Consider the following 12,096-nt stretch of genomic DNA (forward strand, 5'->3'; position numbering starts at 1 on the left):
CAGGAAAGTCAAAATAGTTACTAAGAACATTTCAATAATTCATACTCTCTCACAAATAATGTCAACTTAGACATTCATTTTACCTTGAGAAGGTATGTAGGAATGTTGCTGAAATCTACAGGCAACTTCAAGAGGAAGCGAGCTGAGAATTCTCCAGTCTGTGGAAAAAAGGTAACACTAATGAGACCTGGTATCTAAAACAGAACCAGAAATTGAACGTGCTGAGGATGAAATATTAACCAGAAAAATGTGTAAGAGCTCATACCAAACAGAAGGGTTGAGATTTAAAACAACATTTCTCAATGGAATTACTGAAGAGGAAAAAAATAATTTACAGAATTCACAGATATTATAGGAGAAAACACCTTAAAAACCATAAAACATCACTGCCAGTAAGTCAACAGCAGAAAGTAGTCAGATTCCAACAACGTGCATGACAAACATCAGTCTATACTTTGTTAGGCCCTAAATATAGATGTATCTTGGCTGTACTGATTTCCGGTCAAAGGTCTGGCGAGACGCAGAAATGGTCTGAAAGTAAAGCTAAAAACCTGATGAATTTATAAGAGCATATAGATAAAATAGAGGCATCTTCACAAACACTGCAGGTACAAATAAGAGAATATGCATTGAGTAAGTTGAGAATATATCAAAAGTGTCCTCTGAATAAACATAGAGGAAAGAACTGAAGTAGGTTTTATAGAATTCATTTTCTGAATTATGTGACTCTTAACACCTAGACAACAGTTTACTGAAAATTTGCCAAGCGTCCCCTCCACATTGCTCTTTTATGCATAAAGTGTATGCAAAGGAAATGGAAAGGATTTCCTTTCTGTTTCATACACTTCCTCAAAACCAGACTTTGTCCACCTGGTTATGAAGCAATGAAGTTGTCTCTTTTCGAAAAACAAATGCTTGCCTGATTTCCTCCATATTAATATTTTGTCATCCCTATTTTAATTCAATAAAGTAGCTATACAGCATATATTTGTAATGTTGAATTAGCAGTACAAAAAGCATCAAACATTAATTTTATCAGTTGAGTACAAAAAATCAGGACATCTTGAGACAAGGTAGCAAAATTTGTTTTAACACTGCCCTTTATTTGCATACATACACTATTTAGTTATGTGATGACGTACAATTTTTAAAAAACAGTATGTCATTTTAACAGGCAAGGGGACAAATCAAAGCTGTGTGAATATGCAGTATTCACTCTCCCACAGTAACACATATGTGCTACTTCACTATTCCCTGAACACAGTTATCTGCACCTTATTTTCATTTTACTATTTTAAATGTTTTGCACAGCCAGACAAAGTGAGAAGAAAAATACTTTTAAACAAGAAACGTATGATATACAAATTTTAACAAAGTGCACATCCATCTATGGTGAATGTGTATATTGCAATTCTCATTAAAAGGGTCAATGTAAATACTACACTAGATTTAATTAAACAGGATCATCTTTATTGTGTATACAGCTATACCTTATGCTAAGTAAAAGCCTGTAATACATCTGAAATAATGGAAGCATCCTTTCTGTAAAACGCAGCAGTGACCTGTGGAAGAGACGTAGAGGATCTTGACAACAAACAGGTTCCCTGGGACCATGCCCAGTCAGCTTCTGAATATCTCCAAGGACAGAGATCCCACAATCTCTCTGGGCAATCTGTGCCAGTGCTCAGTCACCCTCAATACTCAAGGGATTATAACCCCCACAAATGTCAGAGGGATGCCTTTTGGGACACTGTTTACTATGTTTAGTAGATGTTATCACAAGAACTCTACATAGCAATGGGGACAGCTTGTCAAAGGCTACAACAACTCTTCAAGAGAAATGCATTCAAAGTCTTTTAACACTTGTACTGATACTGAAAATTTGCCACATGCCTTTGCAAAACAGTCAGTATGTTTGCCTCCCCTCTCAATTAGCTGTGCTAATCCACAATTTGCTTTGAGCTCAGTATAAGAGAAAACATGGAGGTTGTCACTGGCCATATACCACTGGACCACAAACCTCCGTAGTGATGGACCACACTGATTGCTGTGCATATTGATTCAGAAAGGAACTGGCTGACAAAAATACTGACAGAAGCGAGCTTGTAGATGCACAAGCCTCCCTGAGAATGTACTGGAGATCTAAGTCAATGGAAACTGGCTTTCCAAAATGAATGGTAAGCTGCTAAGCAGGGTAGCTGAGGAATATAAATGACTGTTTGCTAAGCATGTTTTTCTGTCGTACTGACATGAAATAAAATTGCGAAGGAAAAAAGTTCTACAGAACTAGATTCCTTCAATTAATTTTATGCCTAAAGTAAGCAAAGATTTCATCCCCAGCAACTAAGCACACATAGACAAAGATGCTGTATTAGGCAGATGTACATTAAGCAATGCTAATATCAGTGCCAATTTGTTTCTTGATCTATGTATCAGGCATGAACTAGAGATAACTCATTCTACCTTCCAGTCACTAAACAAGACAAAACAAGATCTTGAATACAACCAAAATCTCTCCAACTGTACCTTGCCAGTTATATCATTTGCCAAAAAGTTTGTGTGATGTTAGGTTGTAATCCACCCTGCTGCCAGCTAGATCAGAATTGCCCTTAAAATTTGTCCCTGGTAGTCACACAATAGAGGCAAAGCAATTGCACACAGAAACACTATGCAACAAGAAGTGAGCATATATTACATTAAATCCAGGCTCTGAAACCCTTCCTGATGACACTACTCGCAGATGCCACCTTTCTGATGCTGTATTACTTACGTATGCAGAAAAATCACTGACTTTTTGTGTGTATGTAACATGCCATGACAGTCAGAGCACTTGCTTTTTATTCAGACTGAAATGGATATTATAGACAGTGCTTCTTGTCTGGACTTAACTTCCAAAAAGATGCCATACAACATTTGCCACAAAATCCAGAAAATTATTTCTGGTAAAATACCAAGCCTAATGAACTGGGATGGCCACTGAACAGATGAATGGACTCTGATCAAAACATCAGCTGCTCCTCGATGTGGAAGTAAATAAGGACTTGCAGTCTAGATCTTTTATGTCATTCAATCTCGATTATTTTACAAAGTATTACTTCTAAAAGTGTTCTGGATGGGCAGGGAGTAGGCCCTGTCCATGGTGCTCGCCTACCCAACCCCAACCTGCTGGTCACAGGCAGCAGGTTGAGCAGATGAATTTCTGGCCACAGCAGAGAGATTACATAGTTAGTGGGCATCTGTATCAGCTGGTACTCTGCCAACATGCAGCTACTAAGCTAGATAAGGGTTTGTCTATTTGTCACAGATCTTGAAGATCACTTCAGGAAATTGGAGATATTGGAACAGAGGTATAAAAGCAAATTTTGGGACACAGCACTGAATTCAGGCCTCCTCTTCAAATTTTTTTAACTCAAGCACTTAAGATGATTGCTTTCATAACACTGTGCAAGGTTCATTCATAGATGATTATTTCAGAAGTCTGCTGAGCTACTATCGATTCCTGAGAGACAGCAACAACATGAATTTCAATGTCTTCTAGGCAGAGGAGGCAACATGCAGTTTACCTCTTGCTTTTCAGATAAATACTCCTATTGCGCTGATCATCAAGACCAACAAGACAGTTGTAAAGGACAGGAAGGAGAATGACACAAGTTAGTTTCATAGCTTTGAGTTTTAGGACACTCACAAACAAGACCCTATCATGTAGGTATCAGGCTCACAGAATCTCCAAACAAGACTCTCAGGGTCTTCTTGATAGACAATGTAAACTTTGAAGACAAAGCACATGCTACAGAAACCTCAAACAGCTCTGCAATGATTAAAAGAATTTGTCTCAAAATGTATTTAAGGTTTAGTTTATTGGAATATTTTTAACTAAGACAGCATTTCAAATGCAAAAAAAAAGTTCTTTATTCAGTCACCAAAGACTAAGGAAAGATTCAAAAGGCTTGAGTAGATATGGCTTTCCTACAAAAAAAAAGGAAAAAAGCTCTAGTTTTCTACAATCTTGAGTAGAATTTTGGCAGCTGCCAAAAATTATGAGAAAATCTCAGTATGATATCCTTTCAATAAACCAGTGTATTTGCAGATGTGGCAAGTTAGTTATGTGAGCTATAGAGAATAACATTTAAGAACGAATTAATTTCAGTGAAATATTCTGATCTATAAACATAAAAAAAGAGATCTGAAATTCTCTGATAAAGGAAATTTTAGTTGGCTTAAAATAAAAAAGCCTAGATGACTTGTCTAAGAAAATAAAAGCAGATGAATATAAGTACTGTAAGTTGTAAAGTAAACATCCTTGTGTCACCAGTAACTTAAGGACATACTTTAAGTAACATAAGTAACATAAAGCTGAATTCTAGTAACATAAGTTTTTTTAAGTAACATAAAGCTGAATTCTAGGCCCTGATAACAGGAATGCTGAATTTTTATTGATGTTCAGACTGCATCTATTTCAGAAGATACTGCTTCTGAAGGCCAGTATATCTTAAGAGTATGCTATTGCTGAAAGCAAGAGGGGAACACATTCTGCATAAACACAATTAGATATTTACTGATATATCTTACTCCAAACTTCCCATGATAAAGATATTACCAGTGGAAAAAAATTGATTTTTGCAAAGCTTACTCTGTGGCAGAGATCAGTTTAAAAAAATTTATAAAATCTAATCACACACTAACCAAAATGTCTACATTGCCAATACCCTCATTTTAGAAGGCTAAGATTGTATACATTTCTACACAGCATGGCACATTTCCCAGGCAAGGGATACAAATTCAGGAAACAGATAAGCCAGTTTAATGTCTGACTGACATATGAAGACACGGTCCTGCAAAGTCACTGCTCTAGCCCATCTCATCTTCTCCTGTCCTTCTGCAGAAAATTAGTTGGTTTTAGTTGTAGTTTAGGTTCCTGAAACAACTCATCTCAGCTTAGGGAAGTGTCAGAGAGATACAAGCAGCTGCAGCTACCAATTAAATCAACTCAACTGTAATGTGGAACCATACCCTAATACATCCTACCTCTAAGCAGGCTGATTTGCCTGAGCAGGGTGTCATACCAACACTGTTATTCTGCTTCTCAAATCTTCAGAGCTAACTCAAACTTCTACATTAAATTGTACTGTACCCTGTAAATACTGCATAGGCTCTTCAACAGTTTTAAAAGTTTTTGTCTATAAATCAGATGAACTAACATCAGGTTGAAAAACAGTTACTCACCTGGAAATCTGGTTCAACCACGGTAGTGGAATGAGGGCAATGTACAGAACAGGGAGCATAGAAAGTGAGCTGGAGTCAAACAGAAATCCTCTCCATTGGAAATAAAGCATGGAGATCCACAGAAACAACTCAAGTTTTCCAAGGCAAGAGCTGTATTTATTAAAATGAAAGGATCATTAAAAGCATTTTAGCAGAAATATTCTTAACAGCTTACCCAGTTGTTTTTTTTGCCAGCATAGATTTCCATGTTTTCTCCATACTGGGGCTCTTCAAGTAAAGTCTGATATTCAAACATGAGACGAGAGCTCTCACGTAATCGGCTGCACTGAAATTGGTGATACTGCTGCACAAGCTCTTTCACAACAAGCAGGAGGCATTCAGGGTTTGAAGGATTCCAAGAAGCTAAATTCTGTTGAATTAGAAAAGCACAGAGACCAAAATTGTTTACAGAAATAGAGAAGCACTTCCCCTTCCATACTGATACCAGAGGCACATACACATGTGGAAACCTTGTGACAAAGCTAAACCATAATATTAAACGCAAAGGTTGTATCATGCTTTGGAGGAAAAACAGGTCAAACAGCAAAAGCAAGCCTTAATGTCAAAAAAGAGTCCATATAGGGACCTACCACAAAACTGATAACAGGGCTACTACCAGGCACAGATAGGCCCAAATTACCATTCTATTCTTCCCTAAAATTACAGTGTTGCATCTGAGAACTTGAGAAGTTTGAATTAAAAAAGTTAAAACTGATATGAAACATATGGGGATCAGGTTAAGTACAACCCCGCATAGTATCTGACTCAAAAAGCAGTCAGCCAAGTGAATATGCCAAATTAACACCAACTACGGGAACTATTCTGCTCCAATATTCAAACAGCAGTTATAGTATTAACAGTGACGGAGCAAATGGGTTCTCTTCTGTTGCCTCAACCTTGTGCTTTACTTCACCTTGACTGTCTCTTCACTAGAGTTACCTTGACTCACCTCCTTAACACAGATGCCATCCATATAAAAGTCTCTTCAATGTGCCTGGCAGAAGTTTTTATTAGAAGTTGACTGTATATCAAGAAACACAGTCAATGGAAATAAAAATACAATGAAGGTAAGTGTGTCAGTAGCACGGTAGCAATGTTACCTCTCAGTTTAACTACTCTAATATTGGCTTAGACCAGTCTTCCATGCACAGCAAATTTTATTCTGGAAGGTTTTCTGTGTTACAAACCATACCTAACATGATCGATGTTATATGTCTACATCTGGTTGACCTAAAATGGATCTATGTTAAGGGCAGATGAGGACTCACCCTGTACTCCATGCTGACAGGACATGAGACAGTTCTGATGCAAAACTACTTAGGTCCTCATATGCTCTGTATTTAGGTCCTCAACAGGTCTTCTTGATACAAGCTCGGGCATGTTAACATAGTCATACAGCTTTTGGTCAGTTTTGAATATGAGCAAACTTAAAACTGTATTTCTGTATAACACATAGACATATGACAACAAACTGGCTGCAACAGGATTTTAAACTGCATGGACTGTACAGTTAACATTAAGATCCTTAGAGCTGGCAAAAATGTCCGCATTTTACAACTCAGTGAAGATATAATATAGTAGCTTCAAATAAAATTACTTATCAGTATCTGAACTCAAAGTAGTTATAGATGGCATGGTTACTTTTGTCCTGGAAGTTGTAGACATTCATAAACAAATTATATGCATAATTTACATTCTTCAGCAAGGACAAAAAAAAAAAGCACTAGCCCTTTTTTACCTCTTCAGTGGAAAAACTGCTTTGGTATGTGGCATTTGCTATGATAAAAGGACAGAAAATGTTTCTGTACTTTGAAGTAGCTATCTTAAGACTGCTTTGTGTTCAAACACATAAAAAATTTTACTTAAAAAAAAAAATAACCTTGGTTAAGTAAATGAATGAAGCTGGATAAAACCCACGTCCCCTAAAATATACAAGCTATTCGTATTTTGTATAAACTGAAACTAATAAATACAAGTGAACAGGTTGCACAGAGAGGTTGTCGAGTCTCTGTCCTTGGAGGTACTCAAAAACCCGACTGGACAAGGTCCTGGACAGCCTGCCCTCTGACACTGCTCAGGCAGGGAGGCTGGACTAGATGATCTCTGAAGGCTCTTTCCAACATCTGCTATTTTTTGATTCTATGAAGAGGTTTACAAAAACCTCAAACTGAAACAGAGGATCTTATCAAAGGTGAGACTCTGTAGTTCTGATCGGAAAAGAAACTAACAAGTTGTATAGAAATTTTAACTTCTGATACTCTGGAAAGGCAGACAGAAAGCTTAACAAGTTCTTCACCAGCTACCATACCTTCAGCTCTACAATGAAATCTGCTTGTAGCCTAATCTCTAAACATGTGGCTATTTCCGTAAAAAAGGCTTATAATTTTTATCTCTGATGGCTGTAGTTCATGATGTATCTCTTTGGAATGGTTTTATACAGACTTCAGTATATGTGTATGACGGCTTAATACTTCAAGCATTTCTCTTTCCATAACTTTATATTTGTTTCCCTCTGAAGCCATATATATTAAGATGTTATCAAAAGGAATTTCTCATTTTCAGTGTCATCACTTAAAACATACAAGTCTAATTTGTCAGTGAAAGTGACATGAATTATGCATTGCTTCCTTGAAAATCTTGCTTTTTTGAAGAAAAAAAAAAAATCAGTAATGTTTACTAAGGCAATTTTATCTCAAATCTTACCACATGTTGTTTTTCCCGAAGTCCCCAGTCCTGGAGGGGATCAATTTTAAGAGACTCTCAGCTACATTCTACCCATCCCCTCCACCCCATCTCATTTAAGTTAATTGCTACGAGAGAGGCAAAGAAATCTGTGTACGCACTACCTACATTCAGAGAAAAAAAACAACAGACAAAACCAAAAGAAATACAATTTAGAAAATCAATCCATTTTATATCTCATAAACATGGTTTTTAGACCACTGTCATGACTCTCAGCAACATGATTCATGATTTTTGAATGACTATGGCTGGCAGTGCTGCATTAACTCTCTACACATCATTCATTCCTATGATTAGGATGAAAAACATATATTCCTGTCACATGAAAATGGTTGGGGAAAACAGAATTTTGGAAGGTGGTGATCTCATTCTTCAGAAACACAGACTTGTTCTTGCTTTGATAAAACCAGAAAAACTTATAATCTTATGAGTGTGGATGGAGCACTTAGGAGAACACTTACCACTAGAGTACAGGTTTGAAAAAGACCTGATGTTTATATAATTTACACATTCACCCAAGACTGACAGGCTCAGCTTAAGAAACACAAGAGGACATAACTGCTGATCATGATTTGCGTTGTTTTACATGGATGAACAAACAGTTCAATGAACAGTTACAGGATTAAACTGTACTCCTGTTCTCCTGCTCACTATGATTCTAGTAGAAAGGGCTGCTCAGCATGGCTAAGATGCTATCCTTGAACCTCTGCCTTTAGAAGCTACCGCAGCGTCACAGACTTCACACTTGACCATGGCTTGAAGTAATCTGGTTTTTGTCCTCCTAGACAATAAGATAACAATAAAATGGGGATATTACCATTGCCACATCTTTGAAGGTAAACTACATTCCAGAGTAATTGAGAAATGGGTGAGATATAACACGGTTCATACTAGTTCCTCAAATACATACTACAAAGTGCCTTGTTCCACCTTGTCTGCCATACAGCTGGCAAAACTTTATTACCAACTTGAACCCATTTAAGCTTATCCAATTCTACAAAATACTAGAGAAAAATCTATCAGGTCGACAGTGTCTTCTAGGAAACACATTTTGTATCATGCAGTCTGAAACCAGACTGTGTATAACCTTAAATTTCCTGTTCCCAAGCTGCTGCTCAAATAAAGCATTTCCAGAAAGCCAGAGGATGTAATATGCCAGTATGTATTGATATCAGCCAGACAAGTGGGAATAACCTTTCCTCCTAATGACATTGGTATAACACAATAGAAATGTTCTGTCAAAGGAAATGACCAACAATATTTTAATAACTGACCTAAATGCAACCGAACCTTTTGTTTTTTAAATAACATTACGCTACAGAACAAAAAAAGAACAAGAGGAAATCCATTGTCATTTGTCCAGCATGGAGCTAGAGTATTGCTCTCTTCAAAGAATTCAAGAACACTGCATTAAAACAGTGCTTATGCTGCATCGCCTTAAAGCTGCAGGAATTAAAATGTATTATACGACTGCAGGATCCTTACTAAGTACCTTTCATTCAGTAACTAAAGATTCAAACAAAGTATGAACTGGTTATAAAAATAAATCACCTGCAGAAAAATTCAACTACGCACCCAGTACATACATCAATTACAACAGATTCTCACTGATGAAAAGAGTAAATATACAGTGGTTACACAAATTTTCTGTAACAGAAGTTCTGATTTAAATAACATTGATTTTTAACTTTAGAATTATACTATTGTAGTGCTTGTTACTTGGCAATTGGCCATTACATTTCTAGCTATTTTGCTAACTTTGCAGAAGTGCTGTTCTTTTCAGAAGATCTAAATTAATAAATGTTAACACAAACACTTCTGAATACAATGACATATGTATGAAATTTCTTTTTACATGTCTTAAGTGCTGTTTATTTGCCTTAAGCACTAGGTTCATTCATCTGAAAATACTTTAAAACCATTTTATTGTGATCCAATTTCAACAGTATGTCAAAATACATGCTACATTGTTCTCTCAGTTTCAAACCATACCGTCTTTAATCTTCCATTTTTTAAAACAAAGCAAGCAACTACCTGTAAGATACATTGTTGAAACTTAACTAAAGCTGAATGTGATGTTTATCAAGTTGATCCCTTGCAGAATGTCTTAATTGCTACAGTTTCAGCATTATGATTCTTCTGAGAACATGCAAGGATTTGTCACTTTAGTCAATGAGAGTAGTGTCCCTGCAACAGAAAATTGACCTCCTTCTTTAGAGATAAAGGATCATCTCAATAAAATTTTATTTAGCAATGCAGTACTGTATTAACTATTAGACTTTGGAGATTGCTTTAATCAACAAAATCTTAAACTAAAGGCTTTGGAGCAAAAAGGAGTAGTAGTAGCCTGTGCGCTTCATTTTCTGACTGTTTGCCTGAAGGCTGTATTCCACTCTTAGCCAATACAGATTTTTAAGAAACAGTATTTTAAAATATTTTAAACATTAGAAGAACAGAGCAAGCTTCCAGTGTTTCTGTGTTCCATGGCTCCAAGTTTTGCCACAAAACTCAGATCTTCCAGAACAATTACACTCTGAATGCAACTTCAAAATTATTTGTTTTATTTGTTACAGCTTTAGAAAAACCCTGGAAATATGTAAACACACACAACCTCATTTTCTACAGCCAGACTGTTGAAGCCTGGCAGGTATGAAAAATCCAATTAAAGAAATAACCAGTAAATATGTATACAGCAAAAGACTTGTTGCTTCTACCAAAATCTCCTTCTGCTCTGCTCACCATCACCTTCAATTTTGTCCCTTACAAAATGTACACATCCACATCATTGTACCAAATCACATGCATGCTGAAGAGTTTTTTTATCTGAAATTGCTATAAAATTGCAATTAAAATGAATTTTATATAAAAAATGAGCATACTGACTGCTGTACTGACAGACCAAGTTACATCTTTCACTCAATAAATCTTTTTTAATTTGAAATGAGACTTTCTGCAGACTTTCCAGAGAGTTAATCAAATTTTACAGAACAATCGCTAATGCATTTAAAATAAAGAAATCCAGACTTGGACGCAATTCCTTGTCTTATTTGCCAATAGATATCTTTAAGTGAATTCTGTAGTGCAAACTCTCTAAGTTACTGCAAAGTTAGCCAGCTAGACTGAAAGTGGCCCACTGTACAACAATATACAAGTATGAATCAACTCAAACTGTGCATCTGCAACTGGTTCTGCATTCATACTCACCTTGTATGAAGGCTTATATGCATATCAGATTGGTTATGACCATTTTTAATGTTACCATTTTTTCAGCATATATCATGAAAGAACTTACCTGTCATTTCTGAGCACACAGATGGAGGCCCAATTAAACAATTCTCTTTTGTCTAGACACTGCTCGCATGTCTCCCCATAATCTCCACTAAAACTAGGAGCAAGAACACACTTCAGATCTTAATTTCAACCTTTTAATTGGCTTTTGGCTTGGCCATACCTCAACTTGTATAACTTTAATTTTCCAAAAAGGTAAATTGTTACCTCATCTTAAGGAGTTTATTTTAGTAGCAGGTTTGGTAGCATCACAAGATGACTACATATTTTCTTGTGGACACAAAAGCCTGGGAATGTCATCTGTGATGACTGGCTAATCCCCATTTTTCCAATTAGGGAATGAATTCAAAATGGTCTACAGGAGAAGTAATGGAACAAGAACTTCCATATGATAAAGACCAGACTCCAGAAGCATTATCGCCCACACAGTTGTAGCTACTGTCATACAGAAGATGTCCAGTAACTACTTACTTATCTGCGAGTAAGCAATTCAACGTAAGGAAGCTGAATATTCTTTTGTGGCAGAAGCTTCCCTGGCAATTGCTAACATTTTTATTATTGGACTAAGTTTCAGGAGAAGGTCTTCGGGAAAATAGTTATCTAGACCTTAGAGCAATAGCATGTACATCCACTAACTTTGCCCTCCACCTCATGCTTGTGGCAATATAAATAGAAAAATAATATTAAGTTATTATACAGAGACTAGTAGACCACAGGCATCCATTAAACTGTGTCTACACTGGAGAAATCCAAAGTGATTCAGGAGATCTGTTCTGCAAATCTGCCAGATATTAATTTAAACAA

The 12,096-nt window shown here is 36.4% G+C and overlaps 1 protein-coding gene across 3 annotated transcripts in view; it reads right to left on the bottom strand.

Annotated features, from left to right (window-relative positions):
- Positions 1–12,096, bottom strand: part of BABAM2 (BRISC and BRCA1 A complex member 2) — a 178,704-nt gene that overhangs the window by 119,215 nt on the left and 47,393 nt on the right. For 2 of the 3 annotated variants that reach the window (XM_074818094.1, XM_074818095.1), the window contains 2 exons: positions 5,438–5,632; positions 84–158 (listed from right to left, as the gene is read on the bottom strand). The exons of the other annotated variant lie outside the window; for it this stretch is intronic. In XM_074818094.1, coding sequence (XP_074674195.1) covers positions 84–158; positions 5,438–5,632 — 270 coding nt within the window. The remainder of the gene's footprint in view (positions 1–83; positions 159–5,437; positions 5,633–12,096) is intronic. 3 annotated transcript variants of the gene reach the window in all.

This window comes from Strix aluco, chromosome 3 (assembly GCF_031877795.1).
Source record: "Strix aluco isolate bStrAlu1 chromosome 3, bStrAlu1.hap1, whole genome shotgun sequence".
NCBI classification, from domain to species: domain Eukaryota; kingdom Metazoa; phylum Chordata; class Aves; order Strigiformes; family Strigidae; genus Strix; species Strix aluco.